This window comes from Mesoplodon bidens, assembly GCF_964165515.1.
Source record: "Mesoplodon bidens genome assembly, chromosome: 13".
NCBI lineage: Eukaryota > Metazoa > Chordata > Mammalia > Artiodactyla > Ziphiidae > Mesoplodon > Mesoplodon bidens.
The window spans coordinates 7,102,393-7,127,152 of record NC_138169.1 but is presented as its reverse complement, the minus strand read 5'-3'; the positions used below and the strand labels follow the sequence as shown (position 1 = coordinate 7,127,152).

The window sequence follows — 24,760 nt, the reverse complement described above, 5'->3', positions numbered from 1 at the left end:
TCTGCGGTTCTGAAGTCAGGATGCTCGGGTTCGTTTCCCAAGTCAGCTCTCACCTCCAAGGTGCAGAAATCCTCCTCCCTCCCTGCTGTTAAGAGGGCAGCAACCAGTCAGGGTTGCAGCGTTACACGGGGTTACAGGAGTCAGGAGCCCCCGATCTAGGATGCTGTTGAGATGGCATTCTGGATCAGACACTTGAACGTTGCCAACTTTTCTTGGGAGGCAGAGTGGTTTTGGCCTTGGCACCTGGGTTCAAGTCCCACTTTTATCACTTTCCAGCTAGGGCCTTAGACAAGCCCCTTAGCCCCACTGTGCTGGCACTTGCTTGGGTGAACCAAGGGAATAAATATAACGCCCATCCCATAGGGATAAGGTGAGGCAACATATATAGGTGTGGGCAAGGCATACAGTAAATTGCACTCATTATTAATATTTGCACTTTTTGCAGAATCCGGGTACATAGAGCGTCACAGATAAGAACCGAGGGCTTAGAATCAGGCCTGCGTGTGCATTCTGGGCAGTAACTTCCCAGCTACATGACCTTGTGTAAAGTACTTTAACCTCTTGGAGCCTTGGTTTGCAAATCTGTAAACTGGACGATTAGTATTGGTCCCCATCTCCTCAGATGTTATAGGAATAAATGAGATAATCCAGGCAGCAGGGAAACACGTTCAGTAAGCCAGTGTTATTCACTAAGAAGACAGGCTCATAGGTGAGTTCAGCAGGCTCATCAGTTTCTTTGCAAAGTGTAGTCTCCTGCTATCTACAGACTGTATTTCATTGATTCCTAAATGCACTTATTTTTTTCCACATTTTAATGTTGCTGAAATCAGGATGAGCCTTAAAATCAATAGCATCTTAATGTTATAATTTGTAGCATTTTTCCTGTCATAGCAACACATAGCAACATGGTGCCTCACTTAGATTCAATGAGATGTATGTGCACCATATATATATATGTATGTAGGTATACATACGTTATATATGTATATATACGTGTGTGCGTGTGTGTATTTGGCTCTTGAACAATGCAGGGAGTTATGGACACCCACCCTCTCCACAGTCAAAAACTCCGCATACAGCTTATAGTCAGCCCTCCATATTCGAGTTTCCTCCGTATACGCAGATTCAACCAACTGCAGGTCGTGCAGTACTACAGTATTTACTATTGAAAAAGGATCTGTGTGTGAGTGGACCTTCGCAGTTCAAACTGTGTTATTCAAGGGTCAACTGTACACAGTTCACAGATTTGGAAACCAAGACTCCAAAAAGCTGAAGTAACTTACACAAGGTCACGTAACTCTAAGAGGCCACTCTAAAACACAGAAAGTGTAAAAGTCATTTTACTTTCATAAAAAAATCATGTAAAGAAAGTCACATTAGCAAAATCAAATAGTCACTAAACATCAGTGAAGTCATCACTGCAAAGTCCATACCAGATTTCCCGGCATCCTCTTCTCCCCACCCCGATTTGGGCTGGTGTATTGCACAGCTACGCAGTAAAGTCCTGGGTTGTTTGTGAGCCCTGAGAAGCAGAAAGCACATCCGCACGCTGGGGGCCTCTTGGGGGGTTGAAGTGGGACTACAGGTGCCCCCGTTTCGCTTTCCTTCTGCTTTCTCGATTTCTTTGTGCCGCTTCACTCGCCCTGGCCCAGCCTTCGGGGGTGTTCAATTCTGCAGCTGGGGAGAAAACCTCACCCGTTCCTCCTCACACAGCTTTGAGGGGAAACAAAGGAGCAAGTGCAGTGGGTACGCACTGGTACTGAGAGATGATTTTTGAAGTCGTCTTCTGAGAACTGAGACATGGTCCCAGATCTATGTCTGCTTCCCTGATCGGAAAGAGAACCTGGGTGGAGAGAGAGAGGGGTCAGAGGGAACAGAGCGAGTTCTGAAGCGGGAGGTGCAGAACCTCCTGCAAAATCTGTAAGCAGCTCCTGCAGGCCATTTCCTCGGGGCTCATTATGGGACAGGCACTGTTCCAGGGCTTTCCATCTACTAGCTCATTTCAAACTCATAACAACATGAGGAGGTGAGTACAATCAATACCCCCATTTTATAGATGAGCAAACTGAGGTTATGGGAGGTTAAGTAACAGGCCCAAGGTCACACAGCATATCTTGGAACCACCGGGACTTGGGCCCAGAGCCCACATAACTACTGTGCTAGACTGACAGATGGAGTCTGGAACCTTTTTTTTTTCTTTAATTTCTGATTTTAAGTGGTTTTTATTGTACAGGAAGTGATAACTTCTCAATGGTACCTACAATTATAAAATAGATATTTGCAATGAATAAAGAGTAACATGTAAGTTCTTGGATATAACAGATAAAACATATAAAGATATCCCCTGAGGCATGAGTAACAAACTTTCAGTCCCCCTCATGCCAAGTTTTGAAAAGGAAGAATGACATCTGGGGGCTTCCCTGGTGGCACAGTGGATAAGAATCTGCCTGCCAACGCAGGGGACACAGGTTCTATCCCTGGTCCGGGAAGATTCCACATGCTGGGGAGCAACTAAGCCCATGCGCCACAACTACAGAGCCTGCCTGCCATAGCTACCGAAGCCCGCGCGCCTAGAGCCCGTGCTCCGCAACAAGAGCAGCCACCACAATGAGAAGCCCACACACCACAATGAAGAGTAGCCCCCGCTCACCGCAACTAGAGAAAAGCCTGCGCTACAACGAAGAGCCAGTGCAGCCCAAAATAAATAAATAAATAAAACTTTAAAAAAGGAATGACATCTGGGGTTGATCAAAGTACAGTGACACAAAGTACAGGGTCAATGCTATTTCCAGTTGTAGGAAAGATGCAAAGATGGCTGGTGGGCTGAAAAGTCAGTGATGGGGATACGGGCTCCTGCTTCCAGTCAAAGACAAACCTCCTGGGCACCGCTAGCAGTTCTGCCAGCAGCGGCAGGACGAGCCCTTGACTCACGTGCGGATACAGGCGTTAGGGCTCCACCGCCGGCCCCCTGAGCCTGCGCATACCCCGCCAACCCCACTTGCCTGTCTCAGGAAACGTCATCTTTCCCCACCCAGTCATTCAAGCCAGCAACCGGGAGTTGCTCTCCACTCGTCTCCCCTCAGCCCACCTGCTGTATTTTAGTCACCACGCCCCAGCTGTGTTCTGATCCCCCCACCTCTCATCTCCTCCACTGCCACACGCAGGCCAGGCCACCAGGAGGAGCGGAACAGCCTCCCCTCCCCCCACAATCCACTCACGCGGCAGCCAGAACGACCGCGTCACTGTGCAGAGCTCAGGCACTCCTCAGCTTAAACCCTTGCATGGCTCCCCACTGTCCTCAGGACGAAGACAAAAATCCTTCTCAGCATGACCTACTTCTTCGGAGAGTCGTCCATTCATTCATTCACTCATTCATTCCATTAGCTCGGTAATCTTGTCTGATCGTGAAATTGTGGCCTCACGCTCTTTGAAACCTGTGTCCTCAGGCTGGCTTACAAACATTGTATTTTTGCCGTACCAGGCTCAAACTCCAATTAAGTAACCCAAAGAACTCCCCTAGAAGAGGCAGAAAGAAACCAGTAGCTTATGGGGACTTCCCTGGTGGCCCAGTGGTTAAGAATCCGCCTTCTGGGCTTCCCTGGTGGCGCAATGGTTGAGAGTCCGCCTGCCGAAGCAGGAGACACGGGTTCGTGCCCCAGTCTGGGAAGATCCCACATGCCGCGGAGCGGCTGGGCCCGTGAGCCATGGCGGCTGAGCCTGCGCGTCCGGAGCCTGTGCTCCGCAACGGGAGAGGCCACAACAGTGAGAGGCCTGCGTACCGCAAAAAAAAAAAAAAAAGAATCCGCCTTCTGATGCAGGGGACACGGGTTCGATCCCTGGTCAGGGAACTAAGATCCCACCTGCCGTGGGGCAACTAAGCCCGCGTGTGTCGCAACTACTGAGCACGCGGGCCACAGCCAGAGAGAAGCCCATGCGCCTCAGCAAAGGATCTCGTGTGCCGCAAAAAGATCCCGGATACCGCAACTAAGACCGACGCAGCCAAAAATAAAATAAGTAAATAAATATTAAAAAAAAAAAAAAAAGAAAGAAGGAAACCAGTAGCTTATGGGTCTGGAAGCCTTGTTTACAGTGAGATCCTCAGCCAATGAATGTCCCAAATAAACACCTTCAGATCTGACACCTGCTGTAGGGTGGAGATGCTCTTTCATTCATTATCTTACCTCAGGAGACCCTTTCTTGGGGAAGAAACACTCCCACTGGCCCTACTTTGTCCCCTCAACCCTTCTTCACAAAGCAGCCAGAGTGAGCTTTTTATAGGTGAATAGGGACATGTCACTCCCCAGCTTAAAACCTTCCAAGGTCTTTCCAAAGCACTTGGAATGAAACCCAAAGTCGTCACCGGGATCCACTCGGCCCCGAATGACCCGCTCCCTTCCCTTCTCCAACCTCACCTCCCTTCTCTTTGCTGCTCCAGCCACCGTGATCTCTGTTGCACAAGCTCTCTCCAGCCTCTGGCCTTTACACCTGCTGTTCCCCCTGCCAGGAAGGCAGGGAAACTCAGGTCATTATGGCCTTCCAGGGCTCAGCTCGAATGTTGCCTTTCCATAGAAGTCTTCCAGGACTCCCCAAATCTAAAGTAGCTCCCTATCGGGAACTTCCTGGCGGTCCAGTGGTTAGGACTTCGCGCTTTCACTGCGCAGGGCCCGGATTCGATCCCCGTTTGGGGAACTAAGATCCCATAAGTTGAGGCCAAAAATGACTTAAAAAAAAAAAAAAGCAGCTCCTGATCAACCTCTCTCTCAGCACCCTATTTAACGGTCTTCAGCACAGGTAGGGCCATCTGAAGCTGTCCCGTTAGTACATTTCCTGACCGGTTCACTCTCTGCCTCCCCTACTGGAATGTAAGCGCCATGAGGGCAGGGACTCCGTCTTGCTCACTGTATCCCCAGCACTTAGATCAGTGCCTGGCACATGGTAGGCTCTCAATAAGTATTTGTCGGAAGAGTAAGTAAATGTGGTTTCAGGTGGTCTTGTCTGATAAAGCTGTTTCATGCAGCCATTCAAGAAAGCCTGGTGATACTAACTGAACTGAGTAGACACGCACTCTGTGGGCTGTTTGCCCCTGCAGAAGCATCCCCTCTCTTCTCTAGCCTGCGCCTCCAGGAGGCTGAGCTCTGTGGGGGATCTCAGCAAGCTCCCTTGTCCTCCAGCTTTCAGCTGGGCTCAGCCAATGGGAAGCACCTGCGCGCGCGGGGAGGGCGGGAGGAGAGAGAGGCGAGGGCGTTCACTCCCTGCTGTGTCCCTGCCAGGCTCTGTGTGCTCCTCTGCTGAAGGCCACATGCCTGTATGACTCTCCCCCTTCCCCTCACAGCTCCCGCCTCTCGCCCCTCTATTGCCGCCCCAGGATGCTTCTCCATGCTTCTCCAACCCGTATCTCTGTTCCCACATCTGTAAAATGTCCCTTCTTTAAATCTTTTCAGTCACTCCTTTTGTGTGAGCCTTTGTTTCTTGATAAGCAGGAACCCTGGATGATAGGCCCCATGGCCCTGCAATATCACTTCTGGGTGTATATCCCTGGGAAATTCACACCCAGGTCCATGAGAGGACATGAATAAGCATGGAGATATTCACTGCAGCACTGTCCACAGTGGGGGAGGCAACCTGCGATCCCATCGCTGGGGTCAGAAACAAGTTGGATGTCTACACTGCTATATGGACAGCTCTTAAAAACTACTTAATGTCCATCAACAGATGAATGGATAAATCGAATGTGGTCTATACACACCATGGAATATCACTGGGCCTTAAAGATGAAAGAAATGCTGACACGTGGTACAATATGGATGAACCTGAAGACATTATGCTAATCACATAAGCCAGTCATGAAAGGACAAATACTGCATGTCTCCACTTATATGAGGTCCCAAGGGTAGTCAGATTCATAGAGACCGAAAGTAGAGTGGTGGGTGCCAGGGGCTGGAGAGGGGAACAGAAGAGTTAATGGTTAATGGGGACAGAGTTTCGGGACAGGATGACGAAACAGTTCTGCAAATGGATAATGGTGGTGGATGCACAGGATCTTAATGCATTTAATGTGACTGAATTGTACACTTAAAAGTGATTAAAATGGTCTCACAGACAGAGAAAACAATCTTATGGTGAGCAAAGGGGAAGTGGCGGGGAGGGATAAATTAGGAGTTTGGGATTAACAGATACAAACTACTGTATATAAAATAGATAAACAACAAGGACGTACTGTACAGCACAGGGAACTATATTCAATATCTTGTAATAACCTATAATGGAAAAGAATCTGAAAAAGAATATCTATATAAGTGTAACTGAATCACTTTGCTGTATACCTGAAACTAATACATTATAAGTCAACTGTACTTCAATTTGTTTATTATTATTATTATTATTATTATTATTTTTTGGCTGCGCCACATGGCATACAGGATCTTAGTTCCCCGTCCAGGGATCGAACCCGCAGCCCCTGCATTGGAAGTGTGGAGTCTTAACCACTGGACCACCGGGGAAGTCCAACTATACTTCAATTTTTAAAAAAATAATTTAAATGGTAAATTTTATGTTAGGTATGATTAAAATAAAAAACACTTAAAAAAAAAAGATCATTCAAACTCAGTTCTCAAAGCCCAAAGCATCTGACCATATATCGGCTAAAGCCATGCTGTCCAATACAGCAGCCACTAGCTACACATGCCTTTTTTTTTTTTTTTTTTTTTGCGGTACGCGGGCCTCTCACTGCTGTGGCCTCTCCTGTTGTGGAGCACAGGCTCCGGACGCGCAGGCTCAGCGGCCATGGCTCACGGGCCCAGCCACTCCGCGGCATGTGGGATCCTCCCGGACCGGGGCACAAACCCACGTCCCCTGCATCGGCAGGCGGACTCTTAACCACTGCGCCACCAGGGAAGCCCTACACATGCCTTTTGAGCCCTTGAAACATAACGAGTCTTTTTTTTTTTAATTAATTAATTTTATTTATTTTTGGCTGCGTTGGGTCTTCATTGCTGCGCACGGGCTTTCTCTAGTTGCGGTGAGTGGGGGCTACTCTTTGTTGCAGTGCACAGGCTTCTCATTGCGGTGGCTTCTCTTGTTGTGGAGCACGGGCTCTAGGGCGCGCAGGCTTCAGTAGTTGTGGCGCACGGGCTTAGCTGCTCCGCGGCATGTGGGATCTTCCCAGACCAGGGCTCGAACCCATGCCCCCTGCATTGGCAGGCGGATTCTTAACCACTGCGCCACCAGGGAAGCCCCATAACGAGTCTTAACTGAAATGTGCTGTCAGTGTAAAATACATATCAGATTTCAAGGGCTTTTACTATTTTAAAAAAAGAATGTAAAATTTCTCATTAATAATGTTTTATAGTGATCACACGTTGAAATGATAATATTTTGGATGTGTTGGGTTAGTAAAATATATTATTAAAATTTGAAAAAGAGGGCTTCCCTGGTGGCGCAGTGGTTGAGAGTCCGCCTGCCGATGCAGGGGACACAGGTTCGTGCCCCGGTCCGGGAGGATCCCACGTGCCGCAGAGCGGCTAGGCCCGTGAGCCATGGCCGCTGAGCCTGTGCGTCCGGAGCCTGTGCTCCGCAAGGGGAGAGGCCACAACAGTGAGAGGCCCGCCTACCGCAAAAAAAAAAAAAAAAAAAAAAAAAAAAAATTGAAAAAGAGTTCCTGAGGGAATTCCCTGGCAGTCCAGTGGTTAGGACTCTGCGCTTCCACTGTAAGGGGCACGGGTTCCAGCCCTGGTCTGGGAACTAAGATCCCGCATGCCACGGTGCAGCCAAAAAAAAATTTAAATATATATTTCTTTTTCTAAAAAAAAAGAGTACCTGATAAAAAAGAAAACAACAGTGCTTAGTGAAGAAAAACAAATACGAGGAAACAGAATGAAGTGTTAAACAAAATATCAGTTACTATTGAAAATACATCCACAAAAGACAATACACAATTTTTAGAACATGGTAAATAAATACCCATATGAGACTGGCTGAGGGGGAGGGGAGCTGGGAAGCAGAATGGGAATGGGGGATGGGGATAAAGAGGGAACAAATAAAACCAAGAAGAAAGGGGTCTTACGCTCACAATGAGGTGCATTGTGCCATGAGTTGAGACTCACTAATGCAACCCTATGTTCCTGAGATCCAAAAAGAGAAAAAGAAAAGAAAAAGTTTCTCCTCTCTCTTGAAACAAAGGCATCTTAATTAAACCTGCCCTGGAAGGTAACTCAGAATCTCTGATCCCTCAAAATTATTTCCCTGTGAAATTGGAGTCTGCGAAGTCCTTGCAGAATAGGTCATTGCAGCACCCCCAGCTTGAGCACCACACCTGGTGCACAATATAGACTCAGTGAGGGTTTGTTGACTGGTTAATGACTGGATGAATGGAAGAAAACGAGGTCCCCTCAGCCCTCCCTGAGAAGCAGGAATAATGGAGCGAGAGCCAGATGGCGGCCTGGGACCTGACACAGCCTGCGATGGTGGGCCATTTGGATCGTACAGTCTTTATTTTTAATCTTAAATTATTTGCCGGCATTTGGAAATCAGATTCCATGAACAAATCCGGCTTCTCAGCTTCACTCAAGAAGCGGAAGCTCTGGTAACATGTTATTCCTAGGCCAGACAGAACTGAGGGGCAACTGTCCCCTACCCCACCCCACAGCCCCATCACTTATCCACATTAAGTGCTTGGCCCCTGTAGGCTTTCTAGTTTGAGATCCCTGATCGAGGCTGTTTCTCACTTTCGATCCAAAAGACCAGGAGCTGATAAACTGTCACCAGGCCGGACATTCTCAAAGCAACCAAGGCAAACCAGCTGCTCCCTTCAGCATGGGGTGGAGGAAAGGTGTGCCTAATTGTACTGACATCTGTAGACAGAAAAGGCGCATCTCAAGGTGTGGTCCAAGGGCTCCCCACATCAGGACTGTCTGGGAATTTAGTAAAAATCCAGATTTCTGGGCCTCATCCTAGAACCAATGAGTTGATATCTGAGAATCTGAATTTTAACTAGTGTCCCACACTCTACGGTTTGAGGCACAGCAACCAAAGAAACAAGGGATTAACGATGGTGCATGAACACGAGGGGAGTATTCAGGGGACACTGCGTTATGGGTCCCCGCACTGGGAGACCCAGGGTCCTCCAAAGTTGGTGATGAACTAGCCCCCTTAAACTCCAATAATTATTGTTACTGTGTTTTTCTTGTGGTTGTAATATTATTATTATTTGGTTATTGTTATTATATCATAGGGAGGCAGTAGGGTGTGGAATCTGGATTTCCTTGGGTTCAAATCCTGACTTCACTATTCACTATCTGTGTGACCTTGGGTACGTGATTTTACTTCTTGGTATTGACTTCCCCATCTGTAAGTTGGGGAGTGTAATAGTTCCTACCTCATAGGGTTACTGTGAAGAGTCGATGAATTAACATATGTTAAGTGCTTACACTACTGCCTGGCAGATATTATAATACACCAGAAATGAGTTTTCATATCAGCTGCAAGACCACCACCAGGAGAGCAGGACCTCCTTCTCTCACCCCCACTCCTTCCTTTAGTGATTATGTAGTGGCAACAGGGGGCAGCCAGGTGACTTACAGCTTCCTTATGATTGTCTTCTCCTCCTTGTTATTGCTGGCATTGCTGGCCCTGGTAACCAGAGCATCTTTTTCTCTTCTTCCTCCTGGGCCTTCTCTTGCTGGGATCAGGCCACTAGGAAAAAGGAGACAAATAAGTGGGTTGTTTTTTTTTGCAGATCTCTTATCTGTGCAGCTCTGAAAGTGAAGGTTCTTAATAATTATTATTATATTAATAATATTATCATTGAAATGCTACAGTTAGACATTCTGACTCGGATGATTAGAATCTTCCTTCCACATTTCCACCGTTGACACCTCTTCTTTCTTTCCCTTGGCTAATTCCATTGGCTGGTACTTTAAGCTTCTCCAATTGCTAGAAATATAACCATGTATAAATCCTCTAACTTAACCGTTGATTTCCTAATTAGTAAAATAAGGATAATGAAAGTACCTAATTCCTAGGATTGAGGGATTAAGCAAGATAATAAATGGAATTCATTCATTCGTTCAACAAATATTATTAAGCTACAAATTGTACCAATGTATATAGATATAGCAATTAACAAAATAGATAAAATATCTTCTCTCATGCAATTTATATCCCATTGGGGAAGAAAACAGTCACGAAACAAATAAATAAGTAAAATTTAAAAATATATAATAAGTCAGATGGTGATAAGACCTAGACTGATATTGATCAATAAGATATTTAGGTCAGGTGACCCAAAGAGGGCCAGAGTATTTCCCTGGATTTGATGTACAGAACTTGGAAGAAGGCTATTCTCTCTCACTTGCTGATTGCCAGCAGCCATGCTTCCTAAGATTCAGAGAAGGGCTGTCTTTAATACAAAATAATAAGGCCAATAAAGAGAAGCAAAGAGGAAAGAAAGAGGCACACAGTCCCTGATTCCAACCCTGAGGCCTTAGTTGCAGTTTTTTCTTTATTTCTGAGACCAATTCCAGGATCCTTCCCAGCTATGTGAGCCGATAAAACTCCCTTTTGTGCTTAAGTTAGTTTGAATTGGATCTCTGTCACCTGCAACCAAAAGAAGCCTGACCACAGTGAAGCATTTCAATGTCTGACCCAGGGACTTCCTTGGTGGTCCAGTGGTTAAGAATCCGCCTTCCATGGGACTTCCCTGGTGGCGGAGTGGTTAAGAATCCGCCTGCCAATTCAGGGGACACGGGTTCGAGCCCCGGTCCGGGAAGATCCCACATGCTGTGGAGCAACTAAACCCATGCACCACAACTACTGAGCCTGCGCTCTGGAGCCCGTGAGCCACAACTACTGAGCCCCCGTGCCACAGTTACTGAAGCTCACGTGCCTGGAGCCCATGCTCTGCAAGAGAAGCCACTGCGATGAGAAGCCTGTGCACTGCAATGAAGAGTAGCCCCTGGTCGCCACAACTAGAGAAAGACCGCATGCAGCAACGAAGACCCAGCGCAGCCATAGATAAATAAATAAATAAATACTTTTAAAAAATATTAAAAAATTAAAAAATAATCTGCCTTCCAATGCAGGGGATGCAGGTTCAATCCCTGGTTGGGGAACTAAGATCCCACATGCTGTGGGGCAACTAAGCCAGGGCCCCACAACTAGAGAGCCCACGCGCTGCAACTAAGACCTGATGCAGCTAAATAAATAAATAAATAAATATTAAAAAACAAAAAGTCTGACCCAGTAAGCTCATTAGATCCACTTGGGTATTTTGTTGTGGTACCTACTGGTAAATTTATGTCCATGCTACCGGCATCAATTTTCCCCTTACTACAGACTGAATTCATATGTTGAAGCCCTAACCCTTAATGTTATGGTGTTTGAAGATGGGACCTTTGGAAGGCAATTAGGTTTACACGAGGTCATGAGGGTGGGCCCTCATGATGGGATTAGTGCCCTTGCAAGAAGAGACACCAGACGGCTTGCTCTCTCTCTCATTCTCCCCACCATTTGAGGACACAGCAAGAAGGCAGCTGTCTACAAGCCAGGAAGAGCCAGAACCAACCATACTGGCACCTTGATCTTGGACTTCTAGCCTCCAGAACTGTGAGGAAAAAAATTTCTATTGTTTAAGCCACCCAGACTCTGGTGTTTTGTTATGGCAGCTGGAGCTGACTGAGATACCCCTGTAGGTATGCACATCAGATAGCAGAATTTACCCCTCTCTCTCTTTCTTTGCAAAGAGTGGGCTCTTATTACTTAATATTATTTCTATTTTTATTATATATATTTATTATAATAATATTCATATGAGAATCATCTAAAAATTACCTTTTCCCACTATCTACCATTACATAACACCCTAAAACTTAGTGATTTAAAACTATGATGATTTATGACTTCTCATGATGGCTCTTTTTCTTATGGTTCATTTGGTGGTTCTCCTGATGGTCTAGTTTGGGGTTCTCAACTGGCTGCATTCAGTTGGTGGATCAGCTGGGGGCTGGATGCAGCTGGGGCTGTCATATGGGACACCTTGGTTTTTCTTCATGTCACCTCTCCATGTGACTACCTGGAGCTTCCTCATAGCATGGTGGTCTCAAGGCAGCAATCTGAGAGCACAAACATGGAAGCTGCTAGGCCTTCAAGAGCCTTAACCTAGGAAGCCAAACAGCATCACTTCCACCAAATTCGATTGGTCAGAGCAAGTCATAGGGCCGTCCAGATTCAAGGGGACGGAAAATAGACTCTACCTCTAGTACCTCTACTCCGATGAGAGGAGTGGAAAAGTCTCATTGCAAAAGAAATGCAGGGGGACTTCCCTTGTGGCACAGTGGTTAAGAATCTGCCTGCCAATGTAGGGAACACAAGTTCGAGCCCTGGTCCGGGAAGATCCCACATGCCGCGGAGCTACTAAGCCTGTGCGCCACAACTACTGAGCCAGCGCTCTAGAGCCCGTGCGCCACAGCTGCTGAGCCCGTGTGCCGCAACTACTGAAGCCTGCGCGCCTAGAGCCCGTGCTCCGCAACAAGAGAAGCCACCGCAATGAGAAGCCTGCGCACCGCAATGAAGAGTAGCCCCAGCTCGCTGCAACTAGAGAAAGCCCGCGCGCAGCAACGAAGACCCAATGCGGCCAAAAATAAAATAAATAAATAAATAAATAATTTTAAAAAAAGGAATGCAGGATGGGAAAAACTCTTGTGACCATCTTTGGAAACAGTCGACCATATCTGCTTTCAGTTAAAACTATCATTAGGGGCCTCCCTGGTGGCGCAGTGGTTGAGAGTCCGCCTGCCGATGCAGGGGATACGGGTTCGTGCCCCGGTCTGGGAGGATCCCATATGCCGCGGAGCGGCTGGGCCCGTGAGCCGTGGCCGCTGGGCCTGCGCGTCCGGAGCCTGTGCTCCGCAACGGGAGAGGCCACAACAGTGAGAGGCCCGCATACCACAAAAAGAAAAAAAAAAAAAAACAAAAAACAAAAAAAAAACTATCATTAGTATGAGCTTGGGCCTCCAAATTGATGCAGTTGCTAAGAGAACACCTCAGTTGACATGCTGGTTTCTCCAGAATATATAACACAGGAGACTAAACAGAATCCTGCTGTCTGTCTCTTGGCCTGTACCGGATGGGGAGTGCACATCTGTTGTTCTCTGGGAATTCAAAACTGGAACTAACATGTGTTGCTTTATTCACCAGCACGCTGCTCATGGCACCGGCAGTCTAGCAGTCCCTCTTTTTAACTAACCGTGTCTGGAGTACTTATTAAATGAGATGAAGACAGGTCTTTCCATTAACAGCGTTCCAACCTCAGCAGAAGGAAGACAATTAAATTCCTGTTGGCAGAACTCAGCTCTTTTGGATTTAGCTTCCTAGGACATTTTTACTTTGATGCTCTCTTAATGATGCCACATTGAATGAATTTAAAGAATAATATCATTGGGGCTTTGTTTTGTTTTGAATTAGAGTATGTCCTTACTTCCAAACTTTCTGAGTCCAAATGTGGCATGATAATTAAAAGCTCAGGCTCTAATGTCAGGCTGTCTGACATCACGTCTCAAGGTTGCCACCACCAGCCCTGGGACTTCAAGCAGGTACTTGACCTCTCTGACCCTTAGATCATCTTGGGGATAACATTACCCTAACTCATAGGCTTGCTGTGAACACTAATTGAAATGATGCTCGGGATACACTTAGCACGTGGTAAGCATTGATAAATATTAGTTGGCAATACGTTTTGTTTGTTTTGGTTTTTACTTTTTGGCGGCACCCTGAAGTATGTGGGATCTTAGTTCCCCCACCAGGGACCGAACCTGCGTCCCCTGCATTGGGAGCTCGAAGTCTTAACCACTGGACCACCAGGGAAGTCCTGGTACCATGTTTTTATTCTCTTGATCTTTCCTTCTCCTGCCTCTAAGGAAACCTGCTTTGTTTAACTCAGTGTTTCCCGGAATTATTCAACCACAGAGCTCCTTCTGGTTGTGCTGTGTGGCTTGTGGGAACTGAGTTCCCCGACCCGGGATTGAACCTGGGCCACAGCAGTGAAAGTGCCGAATCCTAACCACTGGACCACCGGGGAACACCCCAGAGCTCCCTTTTCAAGAAACACCTACATAAAGTAAAACTATTTGGGGAAACATGGTGCAGAAGGATAAAGCGAGGTCCAAACCTGCTACGTCAATAGCTTCCTTATTTCCTTTCTTGCTTGTCCTACAGTTCCTCCTCTACCCAGGATTACTGTGATCTTTTCTAACTTTTAATTTTTATACAATTTCAAACTTAGAGAAAAGGTGTAATACTAGTACAAAAACTTCCCGTACATCTACCCAGATCCCTCAAATGCTTACCCGTGTATCTATCTACCCATCCATCCACCTATCCACCTACCTACCCATCCACCCATGCAACCATCTTCTCCCTGAACCACTTGAGAGTAAACTGGAGACATCTTACCCCCTCACTCCTAAATGCTTAAATGTCTTTCCAAAGAACAAGGACATTCGCTCACATAACCAAGTCATTCAGTTATCAAAATCACCACACTGATCTTTTAAAATAGTAAATCAGACTGTGTCATTCCCTTAAGACTTCCCAAAATCTTCTCATTACACTTACAATAAAACTAGAGCTCCTGGGCTTCCCTGGTGGCGCAGTGGTTAAGAATCTGCCTGCCAATGCAAGGGACATAGGTTTGAACCCTGGCCTGGGAAGATCCCATATGCCGTGGAGCAACTAAGCCCATGCGCCACAACTACTGAGCCTGAGCTCTAGAGACCGCAAGCCACAACTACTGAAGCCCGCATGCCTAGAGCCCGTGCTCCGCAACAAGAGAAGCCACAACAATGAGAAGCCCACGCACAGCAATGAAGACCCAAATAAATAAATAAATAAATAAATAAAAGTTAAAATCCCAAATAAATAAATAAATAATTTTTAAAACCCTAAATAAATAAATAAATAAATAAATAAATAAATAAATTTATTTTTTAAAACCCCCAAAACTAGAGTTCCTTCCTGTGGCCAAAAAGGCCACTCCTCGGTCTCTTCTGGACCATCCTCTACCTCACATTCCAAGTTCCACCATGGTGGGTCTCTTAAATTGGCCAAATGGGTTCCTACCTCAGGGCCTTTGCACTTCTTGTTCTACTTTTATGCAACCAAATCTTTACATGGTTGGCTGCTTCTTGTCATTCACCTCAGGGGGGGTCTTCCCTGACCACCCAGTCTAAAGCAGGGCCCCCCCAGCACTCTGCTCTCTGTCATGTCACCTTGATCTACATTCTCTTCAGCATTCACCACCATTATCCTGTGTGTTCATTGCAGGCCTCCTGGCTGATTGCCTGTCTTCCTCCTAGACTAGCACAGACTTTCTGTTTTGTTCCTGCTCTACCCTCAGTGCCAGGAATAGTGTCTGGCATATAGTGGGTCTTCAATAAGTAGATTGGATGAACATAAGAACAGATATGTAATATATCAAGGGATTCTAGGCAGTGTCTTGCTCTGCAGTGTAGGAGCCCCAGGCAGCACAGCCCACCTCTTATAGCACTGCAGCTCTTCCTGCACCAGCAGCAGCTGCGACTTGAGTTTGTTGCGCTCCTGTAGCACGTCTCTCAGCTCCTGTAGAGTAAAGCGTGGTCGGTTGGGATCTGTCAGGTCAACCACCATTTTGTCTGGTCCCAGGTTCACCTGTAAGAAAAGACATCACTTATACAGTTTCCCTCATGAGGATGGACTGTCTATCCCAGAAAGGAAAGTTCTCTTGTTCTGTTACTACTCCCAGGGACCCGATGAGATGAGACGTTGCCTGTTGGAAGTGTTTGGTTGATGGTAAAGAGACAAGAATTCTAAGTACCATTCTCCAAGAAAGGAGCCAGGGCTCCTTGGAGAATAGCTGAGTCCAGGGCTGGAACAGGGAAACTCCAAGTTGAGTCTGGAACATTCCACTGTGTAAGGGATGGAGACAGATCAAAAGGACACAGTTTGAAGGCACTCCTACTGGCCAAACTGAACGACTTGAGTATCCGCGTGAATAGTAACAGGAATGGATAATAACCCATCAAATAAAAACAGGATTCAGGAATCCATACTTAAAATTTTTAATTTAGGGAATTCCCTGGTGGTCCAGTGGTTAGCACTCCAAGCTTCCACTGCAAGGGGCATGGGTTCAATCCCTGGTCGGGGAACTAAGATGCCACATGCTGAGTGGCGTGACCAAAAAAATAGAATAAATAAAAATTTAAATTTAAATTAATTAACTAATTAATGGGGATGTAATGGCTAATCTTATGTGTCAACTTGCCTGGGCTAAGGGATGCCCAGACAGCTGGTTAACCCATTATTTCTGGGTGTGTCTGTGAAGGTGTTTCTGGAAGAGATTAGCATTTGACTTGGTGACCTGAGTACAGCAGAGCCTCCTCCCCAGTGTGGGTGGGCATCATCCAATCCATTGAGGGCCTGAATAGAACAAAAAGGCGGAGAGAGGGTGAATTCACTCCCTGCTTGAGCAGGACATCCTTCTTCTCCTGCCCTTGGACAGTGCGCATCAACCCTCTTGGTTCTTGGGCTTTTGGACCTAGACCAGGACTTATACCATCAGCCCCCTGACACAAGCCTTCTGACTTGGACTGAATTACACCACCGGCTTTCCTTATTCTACAGCTTGCAGGCAGCAGACTGTGGGTCTTCTCGGCCTCCATAACCACGTGAGCCGATTCCTATAATAAATATTCTCATCTGTGTCTATATCTACATCTATATCTCCTATTGTTCTATTTCTCTGGAGAACTCGGACTAATACCAGAAAGGAGGAGGGGGATCTGTACTTTACAGAAGAATGCCAATTAATACGTGTAGAAGATGATAGAGTTAGAAAATCATCCTTTTGCAACCAACGCAGTAATAATTGATTCAGGCAAGACGAATGAATGGACCTAAAACTTTTGGGTGAAAGTTTGTTGGGGAACAGGATATTTCACAGTTTCAAAGTACTTTCCCATAGGCTACTTATGCATTATTACAAAGGGAATAAAGACACCGTTACAGTGCAGAAATCTTGCAGACACCACCTTAACCAAGTGATAGAAGTTACCATCACCAATAACGACAAACTGAATCAGGTGCCTCCTGATATGAGGCACTGAGATGGACACAGCATCACTTAAGTGGTGTCCCTGCTAAACATGTATAACTTGAATCTAACCATGAGGAGACATCAGAACAAGCCCAAGTTGAAGGACATTCTACAGACTAACTGATATACAATCTTCAAAAATGTCAAGGTTGGGGCTTCCCTGGTGGCGCAGTGGTTGAGAGTCCACCTGCCGATGCAGGGGACACGGGTTCGTGTCCCGGTCCGGGAAGATCCCACATGCCGCGGAGCGGCTGGGCCTGTGAGCCATGGCCGCTGAGCCTGTGCATCCGGAGCCTGTGCTCCGCAACGGGAGAGGCCACAACAGTGAGAGGCCCATGTACCACAAAAAAAAAAAAAAAAAAAAAAAGTCAAGGTCATGAAAGACAAGGAAAAGCTGAGGAACTGTTCCAGACTAAAGCTGACTAAAGAGCTATGTCCTAAAGGTACCGTATAACCCTGCATTGGATCTTGCATCAGAAAAAAAAAATGCGATAAAGGACATTATTATTATTATTATTATTATATTTTTTTTTGTTACGCGGGCCTCTCACTGTTGTGGCCTCTCCCCTTGCGGAGCACAGGCTCCGGACGCACAGGCTCAGCGGCCATGGCTCACGGGCCCAGCCGCTCCGCGGCATGTGGGATCTTCCCGGACCGGGGCACGAACCCGTGTCCCCTGCATCGGCAGGCGGACTCTCAACCACTGCGCCACCAGGGAAGCCCAAGGACATTATTATGAATTTTGAATAGGGATGGCATATTAGATCTTAGTATTCTATCAACCTTTCTCCCTGAATTCAATTATTTATTGTGGTTATGTAATAATATATCTTAGGAGATACACACTGAAGTATTTAGTATTTAGGGTGAAAGATCCTAATCTTTTACTAACTCTGCAGCTAACATAATGTCTGAAGATTTTGAGTGAATAAATAATGTATAGACATAAATATCTGTTACATATGAGTAGATATGTGCATATATACATGTATGCATGTGTGTATATACTTCAGTGTGTATCTCTTAAGACGTACCACACACACACACAAACACATACATACATACACCTGAATATAACACCTGAATTGATGTGAAAGATATACAAGTGTTCATTGTACTTATCTTGCGACTCTTCCATAGGTTTGACATTTTTTCAAACTAAAGTTAAAATAAAGCAAATATTTGAAAACAACCTAAATGTCCATTAGCAGAAGTCTAGTTAAACAAACTAAGGCACAACCACACTCGGGAATATTCTACAGGTGATAAAAAGAATAAGCCACACTATAAAGAGACATGCAATAGTGACCACATTCCTCCTCTCGGATTGATAAACATCAGCATGTTTGAAAACACACTGTGTTGTAAAAGCTGTGGGGAAACCCGTTCCTTCACTGATTGCAGAGGGAGCCAATCTCTTTAACCCCTTTGGAGTGCAACTTGATAATGCTTCTTAAACCTTCCAACGTGGGGGACTTCCCTGGTGGCGCAGTGGTTTGAGAATCCGCCTGCCAATGCAGGGGACATGGGTTCGAGCCCTGGTCCGGGAAGATCCCACGTGCCGCAGAGCAACTAAGCCTGTGCGCCACAACTACTGAGCCTGCGCTGTAGAGCCCGCGAGCTGCAACTGCTGAAGCCCACACACCTAGAGCCCGTGCTCTGCAACAAGAGAAGCCACCGCAATGAGAAGCCCGTGCACCACAACGAAGAGCAGCCCCCGCTCGCCGCAACTAGAGAAAGCCCGCGCACAGCAATGAAGACCCAGTGCAGCCATAAATAAATAAATAAATAAATTTTTAAAAAAAACTTCCAGCTTTCCTTTGACCCAGTGAATCCACTTCCCCTAGATACTGAGGGGGCCAACTGCTATAAGTCAGAATAATTCACTGTTGCATGGGGTCGGAGCAAACGACTGGAAAATGAAGGTCTTTTGATAAGAAACTGGTTAAAGCAGAGATACTGAACCTTTTTTTCTTCTGCCGTGGACCCTTATGGCAGCCTGGTAAAGCCCACATGGATTCCATCTCAAAATACTGATTTTAAATGTATAAAAGGCATAGAATTACAAGAAAACCAACTAAGATAACACATTCATCAAAATCTTCTAAAAATAAATTTGTGATTCCTAGACCTGCTTCTTTATTAAATAACATGATGTAGCCACAGGTCTAATAAGATACAGAAGGAAAACAAAGTTTTGAGATCTGCACTACACTGTAATGGGATATGAAAACATCTGTGATTTCCATTGGCGATTGTCACAGGTACTGCTAATACTACTGTGGTTTGTTGCCTATAGTCATAACTGAAGAAAGTGTTATGTTTCAGATGGAGATTGGTGAAAATAAAAATACAATTTCTTCTCATGCAAGTTCATAGATTTTGCGGATTAGAATCATGATCCTCTTTGGGGGTTCCAAAAACTCCAAGTTAAGAACCCTCACATTGAGCAATTGATAATACTGTACAATGGAAGTTTTCAAAAGCCATTAGAAGGTGAGGAAGCTCTTTATATTCTGATTTAGTACAACTTTCATGCCACGTTAAGTGAAAATAAGCAAGAAGCAGAACGGGGTATATATTACAATATCATTTGTGTGAATAATGGAAAAATATATTCATATCTGCTTGTGTTTGCACAAAGTATCTCTGGTTACTTTAAGAAACTGATCATTTTAATTTTTTCTAGGGAGGGGAAGTGGTGGCTAAGGTGGACAGAGATGGGGAGGGAGCTTTTCCAAGGCAAACACTTTTGTAACACTTGAATTTTGAACTTAAATTTTTAAAAAAGAAAGGAAACAAACTATTCTCATACCCATTGTGATGGCTACTGTAATCAAACAAGCAAAACAGAAAGTAAGTGTTGTCAAGGATGTGGAAAAATTGGAACTCTTGTGCGTTGCTGGTAGGAATATAAAATGGTGTGGTCACTATGAAAAACTGAATGGCAGATCCTTTAAAAATTAAAAATAGGGCTTCCCTGGTGGCGCAGTGGTTGAGAGTCCGCCTGCCGATGCAGGGGACACGGGTTCGTGCCCCGGTCCGGGAGGATCCCACATGCCGCCGAGCGGCTGGGCCCGTGAGCCATGGCCGCTGAGGCTGCACATCCGGAGCCTGTGCTCTGCAACGGGAGAGGCCACAACAGTGAGAGGCCCGTGTACCGCAAAAAAAAAACAAAATTAAAAATAGAATTATCATGTGATGCAGCAATTCCACTTTTGGGTATATACCCAAAAGTCTTGAAAGCAGGGACTTAAAGAGAGATTTATAGATCCACGTTCATAGCAACATTATTCACACAAGTCAAGAGGTGGAAGCAACCCAAGTGTCCATCAACAGATGGATAAACAAACTGTGGTGGATCCATACAATGGAATATTATTCAGCCTTAGAAAGGAAGGAAATTCTGACACATGCCACAACATGGAAGAACCTTGAGGACATTAAGTGAAATAAGCCAGTGGCAAAAGGACAAAGATTATCCGACTCTACTTATATGAAGTACCTAGAATAGGTAAATGCATATAGACAGAAAGTAGAACAGTAGTTACCAGAGGCTTGAGGGAGAGGGGGCATTTGGAGTTAGTGTTTAGTGGGTACAGAGTTTCAGTTTCGCAAGACAGGAGTCCTGGAGAGGGTGGTGGTGATGGTTGCATAATAATGGCTGCGAATGACTTAAGGCCACTGAACTCTGCACTTAAAAAGATGGTAAATTTTATGTCTACCACAACTAAAAATGGTAACTAAAAAAACAAGAAGGAAAGAAAGAAAAAAAAACAACACTAGGGCATATTTTTACAAACTGTCTAGTGACACTAAATATGCATTTTCTCTACCTTTTGCCCCACCCCTGTTCTTAAGACTACAGTTTGGGAGGAAAATGTGGCAGCTCATCTGCTGGCTGACGATGTGTCTGCTATGCCCCAGACAGGAAATGACCCGGCCCGCGTGCAGACCACACTGTTCATGGTCCGTGATGGGGCTTTCTCCATATCCTTGTGTCTGGAGTTGGAGGTGACAGGAAAAGAGCACAGAATGTGAGCTGAGGGATCTTAGGCAAGTCATTTAACTGTTCTTGAATCTCAAAAGTCAGGCTACTGGGCTTCCCTGGTGGCGCAGTGGTTGAGAGTCCGCCTGCCGATGCAGGGGACGCAGGTTCGTGCCCCGGTCCGGGGGGATCCCACATACCGTGGAGCGACTGGTCCCGTGAGCCATGGCCGCTGGGCCTGCGGTCCGGAGCCTGTGCTCCGCAACGGGAGAGGCCACAGCAGTGAGAGGCCCGCGTACAGCCAAAAAAAAAAAAAAAAAAAAAAGTCAGGCTACTAATCATGACACTCAACCATCTCATATGATGGATACTAAAGAAGAACCTTATCTACAAATATAATTGTCACCGTGAGCAATGAGTAGGTGAAATAAAAGAGTACCAAGGAAGCTACCAGAAACCTTCATTCTTCCCTATGAGTTTCAGCCACCCAGTTCCTGTTGTCCTTTCATGGCATACTTCTCAGTTTTTAATCTTGTGGTCTAGTTTTGGAGGTCTGTGTGTCTTGCCTCTCCCACTAGATGTGAAGCTCCGTGAAGGCAGGGTCCTTATCTAATTTAGCGCCATAGCTCCAGAGCCCACACAGTGCAGTCACTCATCAAATGTTACTACAAGAAAGGTCATAGGTCTGTATTTTAGTACAGTGTGGTTATGACTAGCATCTCTGAGCTCAAATCCTGCCTCCACCTCTTACTTGTTGTTAAGTCCTCAGGCAAATTACTTAACTGTTCTATGCCTCCATTTCTGTAAAATGGGAATAATAATAGTATGAGGATTAAATGAGATAATCCCCTTGGGGCGGTTTTTTTTTTTTTTTAACTGTAGCTGGAGATTCACTAATGAGTCATGATATTAATTCAGTGAGTTGCAAAATAATTTAAAACTTCATAAAAATAGAAGAGGAAAGCATGACTGTACATCATGTTCAGTAAGGGAGAGTTAGGGTAAATCGTTGAAACTTTTGTTTCATCAATACTGGATATCAACGTAAAATGTACTTTTGTAAAATGGGGGTATAACATATATACAGAAAAATGCACTAATCTTGAGTTTATAGCTTGACAATTTTTACCATATGTGTACACCCATGTAACCACACCTGGATGAATTCTCTATAAATGTCCCTCCTGCCCGCCCCCCATCCCAGGGCTACCATCAACCTGTCTTCTATAAGTAAAGATTATTTTGCCTGTTCTTGAATTCCACATGCAGGACGCTCTCTTTGGTACCTGGCTTCGGTCTCTCAATGTAGTATCTGTAGGACTCATCCATACAGTTGTGTGTATCACTACTCTGCTCTTTTTCATTGCTGTGTAGTATTCCATCATATGAATGTACCACAATTTAAAAAATTGATTCCTCTTTTCCATTTGGATTGTTTCCAGTTTTGCACAATTCTGAATAAAGCTGCTCTGAATATTCTTTTTTTTTAAAATTAATTAATTAGTTTTTGGCTGAGTTGGGTCTTTGTTGTGTGTGGGCTTTCTCTAGTTGCCGTGAGTGGGGGCTACTCTTCGTTGCGGTGTGCGGGCTTCTCATTGCGGTGTCTTGTTGTGGAGCACGGGCTCTAGGCGTGCGGGCTTCAGTAGTTCTGGCTCGCGGGCTCAGTAGTTCTGGCTCACAGGCTCTAGAGCACAGGCTCAGTAGTTGTGGCGCACGGGCTTAGTTGCTCCGTGGCATGTGGGATCTTCCCGGACCAGGGCTCGAACCTGTGTTCCTTGCATTGGCAGGTGGATCCTTTTTTTTTTTTTTTTTGCGGTATGCGGGCCTCTCACTGTTGTGGTCTCTCCCGTTGCGGAGCACAGGCTCCGGATGCGCAGGCTCAGTGGCCATGGCTCACGGGCCCAGCCACTCCGCGGCACGTGGGATCTTCCCGGATTGGGGCACGAACCCATGTCCTCTGCATCAGCAGGCGGACTCTCAACCACTGCGCCACCAGGGAAGCCCGGCTGGTGGATTCTAATCACTGCACCACCAGGGAAGCCCTTAATATTCTTATATGTATATTTTTGTGGTCATAAGTACTAATTTCTCTTTAGTTAAAAAGTATTTCTTACCCTAGGTCAAAGTTTCTCAAAGTGTGAAACCTGGACCAAGAGAATCAGCATCATCTTGGAACTTGTGAGAAATGCAGATTCTCAGGTCCCATTGCAGACCTACTGAGTCAGAAACTCTGCAGCTGGGGCCGGGCAATCTGTGTTTTAACGAACACTCAAGGTGATTTTGATGGCTGCCAAAGCTTGAGAACCACTGCTCAAGGTCCTGGTCAAAAATGCTGGAAGCCGCTGCTTTAGAACACACTCGGCACAGGGTCCAGCACCGAGCAAGTGCTCGATTAATGTAAACCATCTTAACGCTTCTAATCTGAGGACTGCATACTCGTAGTGATTTGTTTTGAGGGGCTTGGATGTTCAAGAGAAGAAAGCGTCCCCCCTGCCAGTGGCCGCTCCCCGCACTCACCTCCCTGCCGGCCGCCGAGCCCTCTCTCCGCAGCCCCTCCACCTCCTTCCGGAGGTTGTCCCGCTCCATTCTTAGCTCCTCCACCGTCAGGCTGCCCTCATTCACCAGCGTCTCCAGCATCTCCAGGACACGGACGATCTTGAACTGCAGCTGTGTCACCCGGGGGTCGCTGCCCAGGGCCATCAGCTCGCGGCCCATCACGTAGGAGATGTCATATACGTCCTCGGCGGTCAGCTGGAAGGGGCTCTTGCCCAGGGCCCCCTCGGGCCTAGCCTCGTCCCCCTCCTCCTCTTCCTCCTCTCGCAAAGGGGGCTCCTCCATGGCCGCCCAGACCCCTGCAGCCTCCGGAGCTGCTTTCTCGGAGTTTCCGAATGTCCAGCTTCCTCCCGGCACAGAAAACTTTCCGCGGGGCAGTGGACCCTGCCTGTTCAGGGTGGGGCAGGAGCAGCCAATCAGCGCAGCCGAGGGGCGGGCCCGGAGAGAGGCTGTAGGAGGAGGCCACGCAGGGCAGCTCGCAGGCCAGGACTCCCGGTGCACCGTCCCAGCGGAGTCCCGTGCGGGAGTGCGGGCTCCAGGTTGTGGCTTGGGGCACGAAAGGACAAGGGAAAGGGAGGGCCGCCGCGAAGAGGAACAGAGAGGTTAAGGGGTGACAGTGATCGCTCCCAGCCCGAGAGCTGTTGCAGACAGGGGGAGGGGCAGCGACCCCAGCTCCGCCCTTGGTGACAGCCACCGCAGAAGCCGGGTTTCCACGGAGACAGGGGCGGAGTTTCCACCGCATTCTGGGAAGGAGGCTAAAAAGCACACAACTCTTCCCTTTCTGCACTCATGTTTTCCAGCCATAGAATTTGCATGGTACGGGGAGGCACATCCGGTCTCTGAGAATATTTTCTGAAGCGTGCGGCAAATCAGAAAACAGTAGTTGGTGGCAGCGCGCGGGAGTCTAGTGGTCTGTGTTGCGCAGAGCTTCCAGGCCTATGGTCACCGGGACCGGCGGCATCTGACCCTCAGTTAAATGGAGATTCCCTGCGCTATGCACCTGGCTCTATCCTGGGTTCCTTCACTTGACCAGCGTGTGGCCTTTGCAAGTTACTTAACTCCTCCTAGCGTCACTTTACTCCTGTGTAAATAACCGT

At 46.5% G+C, this 24,760-nt stretch overlaps 1 protein-coding gene across 3 annotated transcripts; it reads right to left on the bottom strand.

Annotated features, from left to right (window-relative positions):
• Positions 1-1,323: 1,323 nt before the first annotated feature.
• On the bottom strand, positions 1,324-24,048 carry RILPL2 (Rab interacting lysosomal protein like 2). 3 transcript variants are annotated; one of them, XM_081252382.1, is made up of 4 exons: positions 23,628-24,046; positions 15,527-15,678; positions 9,577-9,690; positions 1,324-1,843 (listed from the first exon to the last, which is right to left on the bottom strand). In XM_081252382.1, exons 1-4 carry the CDS (start codon positions 23,946-23,948, stop codon positions 1,813-1,815), a joined length of 618 nt encoding a protein of 205 aa, XP_081108508.1. In that variant the 5' UTR covers positions 23,949-24,046; the 3' UTR covers positions 1,324-1,812. The 3 variants fall into 3 exon arrangements, with proteins under 3 accessions (XP_081108508.1, XP_081108506.1, XP_081108507.1); XM_081252380.1 differs by lacking the exon at positions 1,324-1,843 and adding an exon at positions 6,902-7,188 and having other exon boundaries at positions 23,628-24,048; XM_081252381.1 differs by lacking the exon at positions 1,324-1,843 and adding an exon at positions 7,631-7,815 and having other exon boundaries at positions 23,628-24,047.
• Between the last annotated feature and the right edge of the window lie 712 nt (positions 24,049-24,760).

Coding starts and splice junctions, on each gene's coding strand:
- RILPL2 (XM_081252380.1), bottom strand. CDS start 23,948: ATGGAGGAGCCCCCTTTGCGAGAGGAGGAAGAGGAGGAGGGGGACGAG. Junction 15,679..23,627: donor GCTCGGCGGCCGGCAGGGAG/GTGAGTGCGGGG, acceptor CTTTTCTTACAG/GTGAACCTGGGACCAGACAA. Junction 7,189..9,576: donor AAGACAATCATAAGGAAGCT/GTAAGTCACCTG, acceptor CTGCCAATGCAG/GGGGCATGGGTTCGAGCCCT.